At 39.9% G+C, this 22,808-nt stretch overlaps 1 protein-coding gene across 1 annotated transcript in view; it reads right to left on the bottom strand.

The window, feature by feature from the left end:
- The window catches only part of ARFGEF3 (ARFGEF family member 3), a gene marked incomplete at both ends in the record, with an annotated part of 82,549 nt that overhangs the window by 8,162 nt on the left and 51,579 nt on the right, over nucleotides 1-22,808 (bottom strand). Inside the window, 18 exons of the mRNA XM_084283733.1 lie at nucleotides 115-217; nucleotides 839-953; nucleotides 1,523-1,699; nucleotides 2,230-2,358; nucleotides 5,372-5,516; nucleotides 7,073-7,170; nucleotides 7,455-7,577; nucleotides 8,616-8,760; nucleotides 9,483-9,662; nucleotides 11,201-11,346; nucleotides 12,712-12,845; nucleotides 14,276-14,590; nucleotides 15,144-15,294; nucleotides 16,474-16,584; nucleotides 16,838-17,053; nucleotides 17,306-17,413; nucleotides 19,309-19,474; nucleotides 20,433-20,599. Of these exons, the coding sequence (XP_084139859.1) occupies nucleotides 115-217; nucleotides 839-953; nucleotides 1,523-1,699; nucleotides 2,230-2,358; nucleotides 5,372-5,516; nucleotides 7,073-7,170; nucleotides 7,455-7,577; nucleotides 8,616-8,760; nucleotides 9,483-9,662; nucleotides 11,201-11,346; nucleotides 12,712-12,845; nucleotides 14,276-14,590; nucleotides 15,144-15,294; nucleotides 16,474-16,584; nucleotides 16,838-17,053; nucleotides 17,306-17,413; nucleotides 19,309-19,474; nucleotides 20,433-20,599 (2,729 nt within the window). The remainder of the gene's footprint in view (nucleotides 1-114; nucleotides 218-838; nucleotides 954-1,522; nucleotides 1,700-2,229; nucleotides 2,359-5,371; nucleotides 5,517-7,072; nucleotides 7,171-7,454; nucleotides 7,578-8,615; nucleotides 8,761-9,482; nucleotides 9,663-11,200; nucleotides 11,347-12,711; nucleotides 12,846-14,275; nucleotides 14,591-15,143; nucleotides 15,295-16,473; nucleotides 16,585-16,837; nucleotides 17,054-17,305; nucleotides 17,414-19,308; nucleotides 19,475-20,432; nucleotides 20,600-22,808) is intronic.

Genomic DNA, 22,808 nt, shown 5'->3' with positions numbered 1-22,808 from the left:
GGCTCAGTACCCAAATAACTTTTATGGGGGAGAAAAAAAAAAAAAAAAAAAAAGCAACCTGTCAAAAGTTAGTGTCTATAATTAGTTTTGACTGACAGCAAAAAGGCAGTTTACCTTCACTGGCTCCAGAGTGGCAGAGAATGCATCCTGCAAGGCACAACATGCAAGCCTCCACATCTCCTCAGTAAAAACAGGTCCTGCTGTCACTAATACATACCTATGAGTATGGGACACAGGAAAACATTACTGTAAGAAAGAACTAGACAATTCTCTCCTGTAATGGGAGCAGGTTGAAAACTAAAGAAAAGGCCCACTCAGCAGCTAGATAATGATTAAGAATTACCAGTTGTCCTGACCTATTTTTGTAATTACACTGTACTTCTGAACTACTTTTTCCTTTGATTTTCCTCTTTAAGCAGCCATCTCTCCAGGACAAGAACCATAATGGAATGCTTATTTTGACTATGATTGCAGTAACCTGGAGACTGTGAAAGGGATTAACTACATCCAAAGACCTGTGAATTCCAAAAGAAAGCTCCTGGATTATGTTTCCTAAGGACCAATTATTGACCAACTACAGATAAATACTGTACAAGTGCTTTTCATGGGAATGTTACACATAGCAATGCCCAAAATTGCAGGTTCTGAAGAAGAGAGAAAACAGCGAAAAAGGTTGGTAAGTCTAAAATTCGTTGTTCAAATAAAAAGAGATAGATATATTGTAGACTTCTTTTGGGATGCTAGCCAACTTACTCAGTCAGAGCATGACTTCAGAGTCATCTTCAGAGATAATAAAGACATGTTTTTTGAATATTTTACAGAGTTAATAGATTGTTACCTGATACATGAGCAGCCAACTCTGGAAATGATTTCTGTTGGCTCTGCTACACAGGCTACCAGTAACTTGAAAAGATCTTTTAGCATAGCATTGATCATATTTTCATAACCAATATCTGTAAGGAAAAGATATGGACTGGTTTTATTTAACATCATTGCTTTTCATTATAATTAAAGACAGACTTGCTAGACTTACTGCCATTCAGAGACATTGCAGAAACAATTATTTTTATGCCAATAGCTGTAGAGTTCAATTTGAAACATGCATCGCATCAAACTGAAATAAGAACAGCCCTTTTGATGTTAACAATACAAAATATCTGGATTTAAGTGGTACTAGAGAAATTATGTTAGCTCCTGTTTCTGGAATATTAGTTCTTAAAGATCAAAGTCTTGCCATCCTCTTTTGGAAAGCATAATACAGACTGTGATGATTTAATTTTGAAGATAGCCCTGCTGTGAGTAGGAGGATGGACTAAGTAATACAAATAACCTCCATAGTTCCCTTACAAGTTACATTTTTCCATAATTACAACCCCTTTAAACACTATTAAAAAGGAAAGCAACAAATTCTCAACCCTCCTCCTCTTATTTTATGCTTGAGTGACCAAAAAGCAATGAAATCACCCTTCCTAGAAGCTGTCCACCAATGACTGTCAGTAGAGGTGATGGCGTAATGACATACCTGAGTGGATGAAATTTTGGATGTGCTCCACTACGAGTTCACAGGAAAGGCCGATGGCATGCTTGAAATTAGCGGATGCCACATCCCAGTAAGAATGGTCACCATGGCTGCGATGGAGCCAAAGGGACATCGTGGGAAGAAGAAGATGTACAACTGCATAAATGCCAAATCCTGGGCCTTAAAATAAACACAATGATGATTGTATATTTTTGCTTACACAGCCTACGTTTGCAAAGTTGTTCCAAGGTTGAGGCCAGGGGTGATGCTAAAGAAAGGAAGTTCTGGAACTTTTTTTTTTTTTTTTATAGGATGAGAGGGGGAGCAGTTTTGGATTTAATAACATGGTAGTATATGAACATTTACCCAGCTGTGTGTCTCCAGTGCTGCCCAGCATGTCTACGGGACTGTGTAACTTTATCAATTTCCTGGACACCAAGAAAACTTCTTCCATGGCTAGAACATTGATAGAGTACTGCACCTCTTTAATTGTGCATGTGGAACTGCAACTCCTACAAGGTGCCTGTTGTCACCATAAACCAATAGGCTAACTGGAACCACAAATCATGTTTTGAGAAAAGCCCTTTGTATTTGAGAACATCTCTGTACAGCTCTAGCATGAGGAATGCGGTTTACAGAGGTTGTTTAGGATTCTAAGAGTGTCAGGTCAGGGCTCTAGTAGCTCACAGTTTATCAAGACCTTTAATTACCAGGAGTCTTGGCAATGTCCCTCAGCAATTCAAAGAGCAGATCCAGAGTCGGAGGTTGGTGCTGGCGGGGACAGTTGGATATGGCAGTTGTTAATTCTTCCAGTAGAATAATCCAGACATTGATAAGACCTACAAGCAAGGAAGCAAAAATTAAAAATCAGTATGAGTGAGAGAGTGCATTGACCACAGGTGGAACTTGCCCTCAGAAAGTGATGGAGACTAAGAAATTAATTAACTTAAAGATCATGGGTTCTTACTCAATCACTGCTGCTGTATAATGGTGGTGGGCAGTATCACTTTTTGAAATGATGGTCCGCTTTTCTTTCCTTTTTTATTAAGTTTACTGTGTTGTCCCTTCCATCCTGCTCCACACACACCTTGTTGTGGTGTTTTTTATTAATCTGCTGCTCCCACTGGTCCAGATGTTTTTTTTTACTCCCTCCATAATGTATTTTAAAGTCTAGTATTGGCATCAGCCAAGTCAGTCGGTGAAATTTGTATCTTTTAGCTTTTTCCTTACAGAACATACAAAATGTGAAGTCCAATAACCAAATGAATGTCCTCTGAAGTGTTTCACAGCAGTTTGTTTTTTTTTTTGCTGTCCAAAAAAAAAATTCTCAGCCTTTTCCAAAGACTTTGAATCACCCCTACAGAAAGATCTTATTAGAGTAAATACTGTGTTTTATTTACATCTTGAAATTTCACTTGGGAAAAATCAAAACTGTAAGAATATGAAGCAAATCCTGCAAGCAGTACATGCATAATTATACATGAAGCACAGAACTCACTAAAGGATCTCATAAAGAGTAAATGCTGCCTGGAATGGTTTGTACCTGTTTTGGCTATGCTTTTAGATAAGGGTCCTAATGTGACCATCTGTAATTTAACTGACTTGATTTCGTACCCAGAACTGAAGAGTAATAATGCCTCATGAAGTATCATCGGGCTGCCTCACATGTCATCTTTAGGTCACCGAGTATTAAATATGAATACAGCAGAAAACTGCTCGAAAAGCAATCAGGATGCAAGCAGTATTGAGACTTTGAATGTACATTAGCAAACCCTTAAAACATTATAGGATGCAACTATTTTTCAATACGAATTTGAGAATGATTAGGAACTGCTGCCCTTTAATTTTTCACCAATCACTTAAGTACTTGCTCATTTCCTACATTATATCAATGTTTAGAAGGATCTTGCACAGTTACTCACCGCTCCTGTAATGTATTGTGTTACTCTTGCGGTAAGTCTCCTTAAAAGCTATGGATTTATTAGGTTAAAATTGATTTTACTTTGCTTTGCTAACAGGCCCATCTTCTCTGCCACCTGTAGCCATGCTGATGCAGTTAGTTTGTGTCTGCGTGATGCTTGCTGGTTAATTATGTTACACAAGCAATAAAAAAGTCTGTGAAGGATCGTTAAGATGCACCGAATGTGCTGACTGCAAAAGTCTTCCTGAGAACCAAGGAAAACAGAGTGGGATCCTTCCTCAGTTACTGCATTGATCGGTCATTTATTCACACCACTTTCTCGGGGTACATTCAGTATGTGTGGTGACATTGTCCAGAACCATACAGATTTATTTAATGATCTTTCTAAACAAGGAAACAGCACAACTCACTCAGCGCTAAGTCTGGCTGTCTTCAGATCTGGAAGAACTGAGAAATATCCTTGTTTAGAAATAAACTCGAGGAGTTTGTCATGGAATCAAAGACAGCATGAAAATACACTGCACTACTGTGCAGCAAAGTAGGCTAAAATGTTTTGTTCCTTCTTGGTACTGACTTTTGGGACTTGAGTACCAGGTGAAGCACGGTCTTTTGTCTTTCTAAAGTCAATTTTCCTAGTGTTCTTTTAATACCATTACCAGCTAAATAAAAATTGGGTGAAAGTTTCAGTGGTTAGTTTTGATAAGAACCAGATCAGAAGGCTTCCCTGCTGCAGGGTGGCATTTCTAATCACAGCAAGCAACACAGTGACAGGCAGAGCCACGTCATAACAGTAGGTGAGTAGTTCTCACCTGAGGTGGGGAAACCCTAGATTAAGTTCCAAGCCTGACTCAAAGCAGAGAATTCAGTGCTTTGGGTCTCCCACATCCCAGGTAAACATCCTAAAATTTCCAGAGACAAATAAAACTCAAAAAACATAGAAAAAAAGAAAGTCCAAGTGTTTTTTTCTTTCTTTCTTTTTTTTTTTTTTTAAATGAGGACTTGTGGTTTGCTTTTTCAGAGAGCAAAAAAAAAGGTTTTCTTTCCTTTATCAAGGGCAGCAGTAGAACAGCATAATCCATGTGATGAAAAAGCCTAAATAAAAGGAGGTACCAAGAACGGCTGCTGAAGGCATTCAGCATTGGAGTCAGGCAAGTTTTCTAAATGGTTGGAGCTGATTTTTCAGAGTTATTTGGATCTGAACAGCTCTGTAATTCAGAGGTTCAAAAGTGACTGTACTGCTTCAAAGGGCCATCACAGGTCCAGAAGCACAAAGTCTGCATTCCTCTACTGCTTGGCTCCACACACATCTTGTTCTGAGGTTCACCTGGTTAATCCACAACTCACATGAGCAACACTGATAATCAGGAGGTGAAATGCTGCTTGTTTTTTCCTGGAGGTCATAGTGCTCTTTACAGATTTTAGAAATACATCATTTGGTTCAATAGACCACAGGACATAAGTTTGGGAACATATTTAAGCAAGTATTTTTTATCTTTCCAAACTTTAACTCAACACTGATAATTTTTTTTTTTTAAAGGCAGGACTGCCAATACCAACCTTAAAAGGTTTCACTCCTTTAATGAAATTGTGGTCCAGAAGGTATTCTTATGTTAGCTCTTGGGAATATATATAGTTTGTCTTATGAATGTCAGGACAATTAAAATATTATTAAATTAATTATAGTGTTATTACCTTGTCCCAAGAGACAGGCTGTATTTTTCTCATATATGAGCTGTGTCTTTTAACATAAGGGTGTTGACAAGTTCCAAGCTCTGTGTGTGTGGGTTTGTGTGTGTGTGTAGACAACAGAGACAATAAACTATGAAAAGCTTTTCCCTTCCCTTTTTGCTTTTGGCAGCCGGCAAAATTCATGGTGACGTGTGGAGGAAGCAATCGATTCATTCCTCATTTACTGCTTTCAGTGCACTTACCAGTGTCGTCATCAAAGTCAGAAAGGATGCACTCAATACCATCCTCACTGCTGGCTGATTGTTCCTGCACTCGTCGGGGCAAATTAACAAGCCGGCCACTGAGGAAGATAGGTTTCAGGGGCATTTTATAGATTTTGGCTAACAACTGGAGAAAAAAAAAAAAAAAGAGAGAAAAAATACATTAGAGAGAAAAATATATACAGGAAGGTGTGCAAAGGCTGTCACATACTGCACAGATAATAAAATAAGATGAAATGAAATGAAAATGAAATGAAATAAAATTAAATTTATGAAAGCAGCATAGTACCAACATCTGCTCTGATCATCCAGTAACAGTGTAAATTTAAAACACAGCGTGAACTCAGTGACCTTCTGACTATTGACAAGAAAGGGGTTGGGGTGCGGGGGGGAAGAGAAGGAGAAAATTAATTTAAAGAACATTTTTTGGGGAAGGGAGTGTGCTCCTCCCTCATTTGTGGAAGACAAACGCTACTACTTACCGATTGCACCTATGTCCTGGGAAGCTCCATTAACTGTACACAGAGTACTTTGGAGCTCTGAAGGGCTACATAAATACTGATAAAAGCACCTGTACTGGTCTACTGCAGAGCTTCCATTACACAGCAAATATAAAATTTGCAGAATTACGGTAATAGAGGAAGTTAATACTTACAAGTTTGGTAAGCTGGGATGCTTACCAGAGTTTTATTTCATGGGACTTTCTAAAGTAAACCATTTTTCTGCAATATACAAACAGGCTTTCTTTTTAATCAATCCATTTTTTCTTCTACTGGATAGTTAAAATGTATAGCAAGACAAAAATGCCATAAATGCTTTATTTTAAAATGGAGAAAATGTTTCTGCCTCGCAGTGGACTGGGGTTTGTAAGGATGTGATGTGATGCACATAACGTATAGGTAGAACATACATTAGATATACACACTATATTCAGTATTTTTTTTGAGGTGAGTGTTTATTAGGCTGAGCTGCCTTATTCTTTCTTTTTCTGCCAGTCAGTGTACTGAATACGCCTGTTATCACTGAATTTAGATAGTAAGTCATTTCAGCTATTGCAATGTCCTTTGCTAAGTGTTTATTATACCTAGAAAAAAGATTCCCTGTGTCCAACACAAAGACCTGCAAGTACTACAGAAATACAAACAACATCATAAAAATCACACAAAAACATCCTAATAACCCTGGACAGTAATCTGTGCTACCTGCATGGAGAATACAGGGAAGATGCCAATTTTCTAATTGTTAGAGATTTGCCCAGAGCTTCAGATGTATTTTCATGGTACAGATAAGCTGCTGCTGTGTTCTAGGAGGGTATAACTTGTCACTCTTCTTAAGATCTGAGAATTTTCATTGACTTTTTCTCCTTTATTTCAAATTCTGTTTACAGTAACTGTTTAAACAAGAATTAATGTAGCTTTGGATGTGTTACTACTGGGTTTTGAATGTTCACATTTTCCCAGGTGCTCCTTGTTTCTGAGTGCTGTTACCACCTCTGTTTTCCCACTGTTTAGCTGGCCTAGAACGCACAACGCTTGTTCAGATTGCCACTCTATCTGGCAGTGGACCCTATTACTGCTGGATTTATAACAAATTCTGTGGTGTTCATGCAAATTATATGATTTTTGATGCTGATGCAAAGCCTGGAGGTAAGGACTGTTTCCTGTATAACATTATTCAGCATACCTGAGAACATCTCCTGAGGTAATCAAGCGCGGGAAGGCACAAGTCTGTAGATGCTGATCCTGGCACACAGTCACCCATCTCCTTACAATCTACTTCCCCTGAGGATGGCAAAGGCAGCATTGGGAGGGACAGAAGAAGAGAAACAAAGTTCCAGTTTACTGCTCATTAGAAGTTTTGCATTTCACAGAAGGAAAAAAAAAGTCAATGCCACAGTTCACTGAAAAGTGTCAAACTCTAATGATCAAGGCAGCATTCTGGACTCAATTTCTTCACTGCCTCTCTCCTCCCTACCACACTCTGCATTATGTAATAGGATTCTCATCTTCTGCAGAATCTGACGTACTATGGCTTAACAGAATAAAAGGAAAGTAAGAATATTTACCCAGTCCTTTCACAAACTTCATAAGGCACATAATATAACTGGTGGCGGCATTAGCAAAGACCTGGATGCTGTCTGTGTTTAGAAATGCTTCAAAGACATCAAACACCGGGGCCTGGCGTTTCCCTGTGGAAATAACAAGATGAGACCTTACCCCCATCCCCCGTAAAGGTGATGTTCCCACAGTTTCTCAACAATTTAATTGAATCTGTAGAGTATCTTCTATTCTGGGCAGAGACAGAAATGCTCTAGAAGTAAAACCTAATATGCTTTCTTCTCTTGCTCCTGAGGCAATTTGTGTAACCCTATACAGAAAGTAATACAGACTGCCTTGTCTTATCACTGCAGCTTACCACTGCACAAATAGCAAGGAAAGGTTTAAGCTCTTGAACTCAGGTGAGTAGCTAACAGTTCTGTTTAGTGGAGGTTTGTGGTTCAGTCCTCAATATAACTGTCAAGATGACAGCACCCTCAGGGAAAACTATTCTGACTATTCTGATACAAAATACCCTTGTTTTTCCTAAGTAGTTTATCAATCTTCAGAAGCTATGTACACTTGCATTTTGCCATTGATCATAACCGATCTGAAAGACAAAATTTAGGAGACAAATCATATCAGTCACTACTACTAGAGTTCGCTGTATACTTCTATACTAGTAATGTGAATCCCTGTGGTTAAGTGCTTGGACAAGCACCTGCCTGGACTATCACACTAACTGACCTTGATGTGTACAAGCACCATGTCATAGTAAGAAAAACTGTCCACATAAGAAATGGTGGCTATATGCACTATGCTTCCCTGCCCAAGCCCTGCAGTGATGAGGGCCCAGCCATGCTTGGTACTCCTGCACTACCGTTTTGCTCAAAAATGTTCTAACAGGCTCGAAGCATGTTTTTCTCATTCTACTCATCTGCCAGAATCTAAGAGATAGAAACAACATTACCTCTGCTTTCCCTCCCAGCCCAACTAATAAACCAGATACTTCACTACTGTCCTAGAGTATTACAGCACCACCACTATGTTGTGAGCTGTACTATTTCAGAACATCTGTTCAGGTGGGGCATTTAAAACATACCGAGTTATTTACTATGTCCCCAAGGAATAAAATAGTGAAATAAAAGCACATACAAATAAAATGCACAGTCAGTGCAATAAGTCCTTACCCATAGAGTATTCTCCTACAAGGTATTCTTTAACCTCTGACTTATTGCCGCTGTGAACTGTTTCCAGGGCACTGAACAGAGGTCTCCATCCTGACTGGATCTGGGTAGAACACATTTCCACCAACTCACCTATAGAGGTGACCACCTGCAGACAGAGTAGGAAAGGTTGAAAGAATAAAACCAAAAAACGGAACTGATACATAGCTGGACCTGCAGAAGGAATAAGGATAGCTTTAAACCCATCTCAAATTCACTCTGTTTTATCTAGATTTGAAAATCTAGGCTATTATCTTAGGTATATAATAGAAAAATGTATTTAATCACTTTAAAAGCAGGTGTACTTCTACTGAAGAACTGGTCTAACAAAAAAACAGGTAAGTGACCAGGTGTAGAGTTCTGAAAACACAGTGCTTCTGCGACTCTGCGTAACCATTCTCTGAAGGCACTGTTCTAATTAATACCTGTTATGCAAGAATCTCAGGAAAAGAAATACTTTGGTAGGTGTGAATATCGCCTTTGGGTCTGTTTCTGAGGGAAGACCAAAATGAAGAACAGGGCCTCATAGACACCACTCAGCAACTGCTTTGCAGAAAAACAAAACTAAACAAAACAAACAAACAAAAAACCCCCCACAAACAGTAGGTTACGTAGAACTAGAGTAACATGTCAGTGCTCTTTTCCCGTACAGAAAGATACCTGTACTCTACCACAGGTCGGCAGAGTCCTTCTGATTCCTTTAAGATAATTTGGGGACACCATTTAAAAGGAATTTGGGAAAGGAACCCACAGACCAAGCGCGCTATGGAGACCATTCTTCTTATGGGCACGGTGGGTTAGATACAGATACACTAATCAGGGCTGACTTGCCTGGTCCTGCACATCCTCGTCACACAGCTCTAGCTGCATGATACGCTCAAAGGGGCGGAAAAGCGACTCGTTAAAGTGAAAATGAGAAGGTTCACTCCAGTCTGTCAGCACTTCAGTGAGGATGTCGTGGATGAAGGAGACAGCCTTCCGAGACACGTGTCTCTCCTTATGACAGGCAGCCTGCAGGGAGAACATGAGTGTAAGACTTCGCTCAAACAAAAAAATTGCTTTTAGTAAGACAATTTTAAGGGAGGCGAGCATTTCATGTTGCTGAACCCTGAAGATAGCTTCACCATTAATGTGACTGGGGACCCCAATGCAATGAAAAAGGACTGCTATGGAAACAGATGACTGAGAATCTGAGCTGCCTGGGATCCTACAGATGCCTGAAGGTTTGATGAAAATTCAAGAAGCACAGAGGCTAAAAATAAACAATAAAACCCACAGAACAGATCTCATGTTAAGTGCTGTCTTTTGTTTCTACTATGTGACCATTTTTTCCCTTCATAAAAGTAGTTTCTGCATATACACACCGTAATTGAAATATGCATGATCAATGCCACTTTTTATTTGGCTACTTATGAAAACTGAAAGTGAAGAGAACCTGCTCACTTTGGAAGGGCTGTGAAAAAAATAAGTACCAGTGAATCTGGACATAAAGTTCCTCTATTTTGACCCACCATGCAGGTTATACTGAATTCCTTTCCCCGATGTTGCTCCTGCCCAGTAATGCCCTCATCTTCACTGAAGTCAGCCACAAAGATTGACCACCTCTGCCTTTGAAAAACATGGAAATGATTTGAGGAGTATAAACTGGTTTGGGATATTGAAAGGCTTAAAAGTGCTGAAAACATGGAGAGTATTTAAAATGGTCTCAAGCTGGCATCCAAAGACAAGTGAGACTTAAATTTTCAGGATAAAGGGCTGTTAAAGCGTACAACGAAATTACTATCTGTAATTTCTACTTCACTTAGAGGTATTCCACTGAGACTCCCCAATGTCTGAACTCTGTTGTAAGATGCTCCACACATTTTCTTGAGTCAATGAAATTAAGCGCTATGGCAATTTACTGAATTGCTTGCTCATCTTAAACTTTCAACACACCTAGGCACATGATACCAGGTGCCTCACTAACAGCAAACAAGTACTGCACATTTATTAATATCAATGATATAAATCAAAAAGCTCTGAGAAGTCAATGCACCAGCATTTCACCAAATAAGACAGAAAGTTTGGTTGAGGAAATGGACTATGTGGCTGCTACTGGCATGCCACTGACCAGAGTACACAAAGAATAAGAGGAAAGAAAAAATTTAACAATCTTCTCAGTTGTGCTGTCTTTATATGGGCTTTTTTATGCATCCTTTTATAGACAGACTTGTAACGATGCAAGCCTTGACTCAGAAAATAGATGGAGAACTTGCTTGTAACCTCTTAGGGTGGTTTCAGTTTTTCACCACAGACAAACAAGAAGTATCACATCACAAAAATCCAATGTGCTGTCCCTAGACCTAGCCATTTCAGTTAGTTATTTAGAAGTACAATCCTCATGGCAGTATGACAAGATGACACAGTATATACAATACTGCAACAGGACTGAGACAAAATTGGACATAATGTTGAGGGTTAATATACATTTTAAGAGCTATCGAGCCTTCTCCATCTGTTTCAGCTCTGCCATCTCTTACACCCATTCCCATTTTCTCCCCCACTCCTACCTCCACCAGGTGAGGTGCCACCAGGCTCCAGCAGCGCATGAGGTGGAGCAATGGGCGGGATTTACTCCTTACGATTCTGAGCATGGCATCACCAAGACGGAACAAGTGAAGTGCGCTTCTCCTGTCCTGGGTAGATTTTACTTCACCTACAAGGAAGTAAAAGCAAATAAATGGAAGCTAACAAACAGCTGTTCCTCTGGATGTCTCAACAGGAATTTAAATCTCGTTAGGAATTAATACAACTCAGCTAGAAAGAAATCCTAGTTATCCCTGTGTTGGTAAAAGAACAAGATATGGACTGACCCAAGCTTTAAGAACAATGTACTAAAATCACTTCATTTTTATTTAAGTGATGAATTTTTTGGGGAGCACTTTTAAGACATAAATAAGTGGGAAGCTAATGCATTATAATTCTGTTATGATGTCCAGTACAGGTAAGTACAGACAAATTAAGCAAGGAGTTAAACAATTGATACAGAGAACCAAAACAGTAGTTGCAAAAACCTTTAGTGACATCTACAGGAAAGAACACAGACTGCAGATTATTTAGCTTTGGCTTGTCTTTTGTATTTCTCGCCAAGCAAAGGATGTGAAGCAGAGAATTTGAGAAAACGATCATCTGCTTGTGAGCCAATAATACACTTTATTTTCTATTGAAAAGGATTCATTTTCCTTTCCTCTTACAACATTTGGAAACACACTTCATTGTCTCATTAAAATATGGGCACAACACTTTTAATAAAAAGATGTATGTGCAATTAATCGCTCTGTCTTATTTTAATAGCATTATTACTAACTACTGTTGATTTACTGCTACATATAAGTCACTATTTATTAAAGTGACATACACAGTCACTATTTATTAAAGAAAGTGATCAGCGTTGAGGCCTGGAGACAAGACAGAACAAAAAAATGAAAAATTATGTTTCATATTGAGATAATGACAGATAGTACCTCAGGGAGAGGGGAAAACAATTAAAGTGGAGACATACACAAGATAAAATCCATGTCTGCCACAGAACTGACAACATTTTACACGCTTTGTACTGTAAGGTATATGCTCCACTTTTCTGGGAAAGAGCAAGCAAGACAATTTTTCACATTCTTCAGTTGTGTGCTTTGTTTGCTATCATTTATTTTATGAAGACATCTAAGGTTATCCCAAGTGTCAAATATTTAAGCTAAATCCACTGTCTTAGCTCTACATTCACCCTGAGTTTCCTTACCAGATCTGGTTCAAAAATGGAGCTGTGATTAAATATTGGTGAATAATTAATGCCCCAAAGTCCAATAACCAAATGAATGTCAAGTGTGGATGTAGTCCCTGTCCAAAAAAAATTCTCAACCTCTTCTAAAGATTCCTACAGAGAAATCTTACTAAACGCTGTTTTATTTATACCTTGAAATGTAACTTGGAAAAATCAAAACTGTAGGAATACAAAGCAAATCCTGCAAGCAGTACAGTTGTACAAGAAACACAGAACACTGAAAGGGATCTTTAGGCAATTTACCTGGCATTGCTAGAGAGTAATCAACTGTATCTGTGACTGAATGGAAAAGCTGGGCCTGAGAAGCCTTCTTGAGCTGGTAAAGAAAGCCTGCCAGTGCCATCAAGTTTAACTTGTCAACAGCATCTTCAAAGAGCCTGTGACAAAAAGAACAGAAACCGATTGAAAAATTCATGATACAGAGACTTAAACGTGCATATAAGAGGAAAACCCTTATGTGTCAATAGCTTCAGTGTGTTGCCTCTGGCAAAACATTGGTTTATAAGGGGTTTCTTTATTTATATTGTGCTACAGAAAGACTTTGATACCGAAATATTAATTGGAGAGTGGGAAGCAGAGTGCCGTAGGACCAACCAGAACCTTTCCAATATCCAACTGCAGCACTAAAACAAAAAGTCACTTTTTCAAAGAATCACCAGCTCCCCATTACTTTATCTGCCATAAGCAGTTTGCGAACAGTGATTCAGAAAATTGAGAATATGCTCAGTCCTCACAGTTAACATCATCATTCCTTCAGTGACTTTAGAGTTGCTGCAGTTTGTTCCATCTGAAAAGCCCCTTACATGAAAACAAATTAATTTAAGTCTTAAACTTAAAGTGGCTGTATCTGAATTGCTATTTAGGAATATAAACAGTTGTTATTTTCAGCTGCAATGAGCATTTACGATTTAAGAGTTAAAATATGTACCCTTTAAAGCAGTGAAATTTTGCTTAGATAGGAGGTAGGTTTCCACAGAGATCACAAACAAATTCACGTGGTACAGCCAAAAGTACAATTTTCTGCTGCTGCTTTTCATGAAGAAATTTCTATTGTCCTGGGAAACTAGGCATTGAGTCCTAATGATGTCTGCATTGAAGGAACAAACCTGTGTCCTAAAATTATAGTACTGCTGTTATTTAATCCTTGGAACAAGGCTGGAATCGTGAGCTTAGTGAATAAAAGGTACCGTCCATGCACAGAATCAAACACCTAGATAGCTGACACAAAAGGATATTAGAATCAAGCAAAACCAGGAAGTTTTCAACTGTATCCTTGGCTGACAAATAAATGGCACAAATAGCAAGAAAAAAGTCTGTGACACATCAGTCTGCAGACTGTGCTGTAGGGACATTTAACCTAGTCAGTCTGTGACCATGCATGGCAGCTTTCCCTCCTGCAGCACCTTGGGGCAGGCTGACAAGCTGTCCACATTGTCTTGACATTCCTAACTGACATTGGTCTTGACAACTACATTTTTGTCTGCTCTAAGGAGCAAAGACAATAGATGAATGTACATGCCAGCAATAAATCTTCTACTCCCAGGATGCATGTGATTTACATGGCATATTCACTGTTGCGTATGCACGGACATACTCAGCCCAGTGCTTCCACAAAGCAGGGCAGGTACAGCAGAGGTGCAGAAAGGCAGGTATTTTAGGAACTGCTGGTAGTGACACGCACGTAGCTCTCTTGTGAAACTCAACTGAAACGAGTAGCTGCAGCAGACATAAAAATCAGGCCCCACTGCACCACAGAAAGGTCTATTTCATCCTGTCCTGTGAACATGGACTCTAGTCATGCTTTTACCTATCAGCCTGTGTGGAGAGTGTGAGAACAGCCTTGGCAGCACTGGTCCCACACAGCAGGCTGCCCCCACGGAAGTCGAAAGCTCTGCCCTTACTGCTCTCCTTGATGAGCTCCTGGATGGAAACCGGCTGAATAACAGGATTGCTGCTGAGGGTGGTCTCTTGCTCAGGCGTCAGTTCCTGGGGGGACTCCCCCAGCTCCGAGTCTGGTTGCAGGCCTCCAGGTGCCTGCTGTGACTGGGTGATGGTAAGGGAGGGCTGCGAAGCACCATCGCTGAAGTGGGTGTGCTCCAGCGTGCTGATGTACTCACACACCCTGCGAACAAGCAGGAGAAGGAAAAGACGGATAAACACCCCAGAACATCAACTCTTGTATCCCTAAAATCAGAGGACTTGCTGAAGAAATGCTTGGATCTGTACTCCAGAAGGAGAGTGTAAGTGAAGCTCTCAGCCAGACCCAATACAACCATAGGTAACTTGTCTCCTTATAGTCTAATAAGTAACTTATAGTTACTTATAGTCCAATAGTAACTTGTCTTCTCTTCTCTGTCTTTCTTTGGCCTCCCATGCTTCTCAACAGCAAACAGCTTAGCTGAGGAGCCTGAAAGGCCTTTTAGGTTCCTGGGTCTGCAACAGTTTTCTGGTAATGCTGAAATTTCTAAACATTGATTTGAAGTTTCTAAGCATTGATTTCATCTCTAAGCAGTGGTGAAAAGAAGTGTCTTTTCTCTTACAGATAATAACAGTTAATTCACTCTGATACTTGTTATACAGAAGACTACCAGAGTATGTAAAGTCTTTAATCTCATTCTGGTACTTTCAGGCAACATGGTATAAATTCGGTTTCTTTTGGGAAAGCTGCTGAGTACCTGAACACATGAGGCCAGCAGTCCTGATTATGGCTTCCCATCTCCAGGCCCACGTTAAGGACTGCATCCATACACAACACATGAGCAGTGTGTAGGCAGACTCCCTGCACTTTCCCCATCTGCTCCAGTTTCTGCTCCACTTTCTGTTTCACTGCAGCATGAAAAATAAAAAGAACGTTACCTTATTCAGCTTTTCAACAAACATTTGTTTGGATGTATGGTGGAGGTAAATGCATACAGTCTGAAAGCTACAAAAAAATGGGGATTTCAGACAAAAAACAAACCACAGCACCCCATTTCTTCTTCATAAACATAGGGCAGTTTTAAAATTAAAATTCCATTTGGATTGATTTTATGAGCATGAAAAATCAGTCTGAGACTGACACTCCTCCACCCCCAAATTCACATCTTGTTGCCCACAGAACAGATGCAGCATTGCCAGCAACATTACATGTTTCTCTTTTGAGCTGGCTGGATTTTTATTTATTATTACCAAAATCTTCTTTGCTACAGAAAAAAGGGTTTACTGATTTTACATCTATTTCCATATGAAATTGTCATCAAAGAGCTTTTGGTAATAGATACTCTGTCAAAGCAAAATTAATCCCGATCTGAACTACCAAGCATTTGGATCTCATTCTTTTTCATGAGAATCTCTGAAATTTTCATGTTGCATTGGATTTGAAACAAATTTTGAAGCTTTTTAGGCTTTCATAAAGCAGATCTGTTGGCCTCTGGCCACCACTGCTGCCTCCTCTTTGCTTCAGTGTGGCCTGGCCAACTTGCTCCAGTTATATCAAGCAGAGTGATCCCAACACAGATTGTGCTCAGGCCTATTCAGTTTTGCTTTCTCTACTGAGTCACCAAGCAGGGTCATTTGTGCAACACTATGTTCTGTTATTATTTTTTTTTTGTCATTAGAAATCAGATGTTATCTCGTTTCCCACCAGGCATCAGAGACAACAACTGACTTACGCAAGCTCAGCTTCTGTTACCACACAACACATTACCAAACTACTGTTTCTCTGACGTCCTCTGGTTGTACCAGGATCATAATTTGTAGTGCAGGTTTCAAAATGCAGTTAGCCTTATCCGTTGTTTTACTGATTTCAGTTCTCTCTATATAACAATCAGCATGACATAATGTTAAGAACTCAGGACAGCAGGACATGTATTGAAGCCTCTAGACTTACATCCTGTATGCTTACAAGTGAGTAATGCGCAATAGTGACATCTCCTTCCGTCGTGCTTCTGTGTATAGCAAAGTACCTTCCAGCTGCATCTCTGCAGACAACGTGAGATAAGGTGAATCACTTAATCACATTGTTACCTTGAGCTATAGCATCACTGGGCTCTTGGATTTCTTTCTCCTCTTTCTCTTCTTGGACACAGGAGGCAGCAGCCATTTGGGCAAGAGCAGACGCACAGTTAGCAGCAACACCTGTAAAGCAGCAACACAATGTTGAACCAGCATTTCCTCCCCATCCCCATGCAATCTGAGCAACAGTTTGTGTCAAGGGAAAGATGGATGCACTTGTCTATGCTGTAGGTCAGAGGGGCTCCAAGGGGAGTTCTACAGTCCAGGTTCCTCGGTCATCCTAGACCACAACAGGATGCCGCTTTTCTCTCTCCCAAATTAATTCAAAGTTATCCTAGTTTATAAGCCTGCCATGACAACCCACATACAGCAGTACCTAGAGCACAGCTCAGCCGGGCTGCCCTCCTCAGTCCATCCAGGCTCACACAGATGGAGTCCTTCTCCTTTTGGTTCTGCTCCTTGGCTCCTTCTGCTCCCAAGATGAATGCCAGCCCTTTGGAGCTGCCTGCCATGCGACCAGTTAGCGGTGTGGACAAGGTGTCAATCATGTTCTTCCAACAGCCGATTAAGAGGTATCGGGCAAAAGCAACTCCTGGAGTGAGAAATGCATTACTACTACTACTGGAAAATGACTTAATAGCATTGGTGGTTAAAAAAAAAAAAAAAAAGAAGTGGTAATTATTCTATGCATACTGGACTGTCTATCTGATTCACATGTAGGATGTACTAACATACTTCCCTCAACCCTTAAATTGTCCCTTTAAAACCCAATTTTTATAAGTTTATGGTATAAAACAACGCATTGTCAGCAGATACACTTGTACTTACAGTACAGGCTCAATACCTGCAACAACAGAATCATCTGTCTTCCGGTTTTGGGAAAGAGGAGATTGTGCTGAAGCAGATGCCATCAACTGGCCACCAATTGCACTGCTTCCCAAGCCATCGATGTCTGCCAGAACATTAAAGAAACACAAACAGATTACTATGCAACACGCAACACAGAGATGACATAGAGAAAGCATCTCTTACTGGTTCCTTGTTCAAGTAGGTTCTAGTGCTCCTGATTTCTCAGGTGTGTCTTTTAGTTCCTTTTTTTCTGGCAGCCTTGTGAAGCCTTGCTATAAACATAAGCTGTGGCACCTTATGCTTTGCCCAGGATAACCAACCTTTTCTTGGAGAAGGGAAATAACCCACTCAACAGAAGTTACACAGTAAACAGAACTCTTAGTAAAGATTTCATGGTATTTCTTACAGTTTAGAGCCTCCTGCACCCTTAAATCTCTGTATTTCTGAGTATTTCATTTCAAGTCTTGCTAAATCCTGTTACTGTGTGTTCCTAGACACACTGGGATCCTATGCCCTAAACGGGATTTTTAGTAGACTTACGTGGGTTCAATCTCAAAAGAAACACAACCCTTTCTCCAACACAACAAGATTATCTTTGTAACAAAGAATTTAATATTAGGGACATCACATTGATTTGCTTTCTAGAAATTCCCTTCTCTCTCTTCTCCACACAATTCACACCTATTATTGTTCTGAAGTGTTTTCTTCAGCTTTCCAACTGACTATTTATCACTCAACTCAATATTTAAAGGCAACTCTGAGCTCAAAATGATAAGCAAAAACCTCTCAGAGCATTGTTCTTTGATGGTGTTGCTCGTTGTTAATGAAGCCAGTGTTCTCCCTGCATACAATGTTTTAATTACCTCATCATAATCATACCATACATACATTCAAACAGTGCATTTTATATCAGTACAGTATCATAGACATCTTGCTGCCTTTCAGCAGATCCCATTTAATTTCTCTCCTCAAATGAAGCTAAGGGTTGTTTTTCAGCACTTGTTAGAGGTGCTGCGGGTCTTCAGCTTCTTACTACTGCCATTTGGCATACCTCTGGCATAGCACAAATCTGAACCAAGGGGAGCCCAATCTTTGGAAGGCTTCCAGGATCAGACTCCACTACTTCTATTTGTATTGCACCACAGGCATACTGAAATGGCTTCGCTACGACATCAAGAAAACAGCAGCCTTATTGCTTGTCATTAACAGGTACCAAGCCTACCATAGTTGAAGCTGAAAGAATTAAAATAACTTTGGTTCAGTGAACAAATCTACCCTTCCTGTCTCCATTATACTTTTAGTTATTTAAAAAACAAACAAACAAACAAACAAAAAAAAAACACAAAACAAAACACCACAGTATGTTATTTTCTAAAGGTAAGCAAAGTTTGTATTATTTTACAGATAGGTTTTTAGGAGTAATAGTAGGTTACTGGATCCAAAAGTATGTAAAGAAGCATATTTCTTCCTGAAAAAAATGCCTGAAGTCTATCTGTACCTCTTGAAGTATCAGGCAGCCACCTTTCTGAGAAAATAACAGAACAATTTTTTTGGCTATATCTTGATTATTCATCTCAATTAGCAAACATTCCTCTGCAGGCAATAAAGAGGGGGTTCTGCTCATTTGGATACTGATAATTACTGTGACTTTGGGACACTGCCATCACACAGATGGTATTGTACAAGTCAAGACAACAGGACATTCCAGTCTGTTCAGCTTTGGATGCCACTGGCCACAGAGAATCAAGACTACTACTAAATTTCAGGGGTTTTGTTTGTTTTTAAACCCAGGCTCCAAAAGCTTTCTGCCTGATTCAGAACATGCACTTAGTATCTGCTGCAGCTGAGTCTGATTCTTTCTTTACTTGTACTTCAGCGAAACACCACACATTGAATGATTACACACTGTTATGTATGCAATGTAGTGAAGCAGTGTGCTATTGTAGCTTTAGACACACGTTTGGAAGTTATTCCCTGATATCAAAATATAGTACTGACCAGTCAGCATGGTGATAAGTGGAAGGCTGTGCTCTTCAGGGCTTCCCCAGTATCCAGCTTCCCCCAGCATGTTCCTTTCTAGTACCTGGTGGTACAGCTCTTCAACCCAGGCCTGGGAAAACACCATCAACACTCCGCTGGACTGGACCTGCTTCATGAACTCTTTCTGCAGACAACCATAAAAGCCAGATGTAAGACAACAGTAAGTCCTATAGCATGAGCTTCAGGCACTAGATCCATTCCTGTGCATAACATAATGCAGGAGTAAAAATGCAGTTATAGAAAAATAAGAATAAACCGAGGATCACAACGGCTGCCCCTAAAGGAAGTTCTGAGTTACTGATTTGCTCTTGCAGCTGCTGAAAAGCATAGCAGAACTGACGATGATGGTCATAAACAGTTGTTTTTTGTATTTCCTAGAAAATATATTATCTTACGTGGGAAATTCAGCAGGAATGGTACTTTTTGACAGAATGTTTTGGCTTGTTCCATATATGTTTGTTCCTTGGTTTTGGATTATTATTTTTTTATTTCTAGGAAAACTGGAATGACTCACCTTCAACAGCTTAGTTGAGAAGCACAGATTCAAGTTTTAGAATGCCTGTAGCCTCTAAAACAATTTAAAACAAAACAACAAAACCTGAGGAATCCCAGGTGTCACAAAAATTACCAGTTATATGACTAAAACCTAATTATCTCACTCAAACTTCTCATGTCTTCATCTATGTAAACACAAAGCTAGTATTAAGCAATAAATTTGTCATTATGCTCAAACGGAGTTGCAAGATTAAGGTTTGCCCCTTGACAGTGTGCACTAACAATACTTGCTCCATTACACGATGGTAATGAAGATTTGTTTTGCAGATGCAGTATCCATCAAAATGACTGTTACTGTAATGATCATCAGTAAGCAGCATTCATTCCCCCTGAATTTCAGAGCTGTGTAATTCAGAGGCATGACATTTATCATGCAAGATTCATAAGTAGCATGGAGAATGCTTCATTTGCAATTATTATTTCTCCACTTAGCAAGCAGCATGAAGAACATTTATGTGTGGGCTGCTTTATGTGAAAGGAAACAAAACGTTTTTTTCAAAACAGTTTTCCTGTATTCCATAACTCACCAGCAACACAGGGGCTTGGGCAGGCTTCTTCCTGTAGTAATCCGAGTTGGCCAATTTTAGGTTCAGCAGCAGAGTATAATGTGAGACCATGTAGAGGCTGTCTGCATTCATCAGAGTCTGGAAGCTGAAATTTGGGTTTCCCTCAAATCCTGGTGAGTGCATCATACCTAACAAAAACACCATGTGAGCTCTCACATTTAACAGAGAATTTGCCTGGAAAAAAAAACATCAGAAACTAACCCTAGCATTTCAGCAGCAACAGATTGCTAGAATAGTTAATGAATCATCAGTAGAAGTGACTCTATTAAATGAACTAGAGTAGGGAGTAGAAAACTAAATAGTCCATCTAGAATGCGGTGCTGCAAGGGAAATTGAACACTCCAGTCACAGTCCAGCAAAGCAGCAACAAGCTTAGTTTGAAAGATGTGAGTAGTCATCAGGATGACTGCCAGGTACAAAGCAAAGGGCAGGATAAATCTACAACCCTAACCAGAAAGGTGAGCTGGGAAGGGAAAGAGGCAAAGCCTGTGTACTTATAGGAAACTGAGCATACATGGCACCAAATGGTGCTAATGAGGGACAAAGCTCCTTTAACTTCCCAGCAAATCGGTACCAGATACATGAGTTGTTGGATGGGGACTGGAGTGCTCAGTACCTTGCAGGATCAGGCTGTAATCATCATCCTTTCCATGGCCTAGAGGTACGTGGACAAATATTTAGGGTCAAGCTGGCCAGGACTTGTTACAACTCCAAGCCCTGCTTAGTTCATACAAGACCTGCTTTCTAGACAGCTGAGCACTTGCAGCTTTGTCAGACCCAAAAGCCATCGTCTGAAAGCACTCAGTACTCCTGAAAACACTATTTGTATGAAACTACGCCCCTACAACCAGGCCCAGTGGTTCAGTGCCTCCTTCCCAGGTGGAATGGGCAGCACATACATTTTCCTTGGAGTTAGCTGACCTACTGGTAGAAAAAAATACATGGAGTATGAGAGATACTTAATCAAATCCCTGGGATCTGTCGTTTGAGACATGAAAAATCCAGAAATATTTGACTCCCTCCCCCCAGGAACCACAATATTTCATGGTTTTCACAACAACTGTGAAATCCATTCATATAACATCAATTAGGGAAAATTAAGGAGTGAGCTTTCTCCTACAGGAACATTTGAAATGAAACAAAAACAACAAAAACAAAAAAACAGCTTCCAAGGTTAGTTACATGATGAAGCAAAGCTGTGTCATTTGGTAGCTGCTGAAGTGGTTTTCTGTGAACATACTCCTCCCACCACAAAGCTCATGCCTGTTCTTAGACAAAATACAACAAACCATTAACAGTAAGAAAAAAATAAATAAAAAATAATCCACACACAGAAAAGAAGCAAATGTTTTTCTTGCCTCGTGAGGGTTTGAAAGCTCTGTGCTGCTGCCTTCTCGGACTTTCCACTGACGTCACTTTGGGGGCGTGGATAAGGTGAATAACTGTTTGAGGTTGGATTTAGAGAGAGAGTAACTGTTCCAGGGTGGGTCCAAAAAATGAACAACTCTTTCAAGGGAGCAACCTTTGTGGAAGAGGGGTGAGAGGGCTGGCCACACACTACATCCACACAGACCTCCGTGCATTTGCGGTAGGTTTCTTGTGGTGAATGTTAACGGAGAATCTTTGCCTAGTCCCAAAATCATGACCTGGTGCTTCAAAGGAGGCCTGTGAGTAGCTGCGGTGACCCCACCACTCAAGTTAAAGATGCTTTTTAACATGTTACTGGGTGGAGGAACATGATATAGATGTAGCTAAACTACGCTGTTTTGATGTTTGATGTCTCTTAAATAAGTACCTCAGGGACTACAATCAGCTACAGTAAAAAAAAAAAAATAATAATAATTCAAAGTAGAGAGGTATATATAAGAAAACATGGGACAATTGCTTAAAAAAGCCCACCTGTGTACAGTTGCACATAAAAGTGGCTAGTACCAATAAGGTATGTCTTTGAGCACCCAGAAGTGTTTGTAAAAAATCAGACCCCTATCTCCCTCTGAAATACTGGAGAACAACCAGTTACATTTGACAGAAGCTCAGCTCACAAAGGGAGAGGATCAGCTGATGGGTAAACTTGCGCTAATGCTTAACATAAAAACCTTGCCACTAAAAGCTGTGGAATCAGAACTGAAACAAGATGCTAAAATTTTTGCTAAGCCTATTAACATAATGGCACACAATTGTTAGAAGTAATTCCTTGATACTGCAATTCGTGGCAGTAGTTGAGTCTGAATTAAGATCATACTGATCATCAAGTTTAATTATAAAAATCTGCCAGCCAGAGCAAACAGTGAAGTTAGCACGCTATCTTAAAGGAGACAGCTCATTTACATTGGCAAG

This window comes from Netta rufina, assembly GCF_964035555.1.
Source record: "Netta rufina genome assembly, chromosome: 3".
In the NCBI taxonomy this organism is placed as follows: Eukaryota; Metazoa; Chordata; class Aves; order Anseriformes; family Anatidae; genus Netta; species Netta rufina.
Note: the sequence above shows the minus strand (reverse complement) of the source record. Positions and strands in the feature narration are given on the sequence as shown.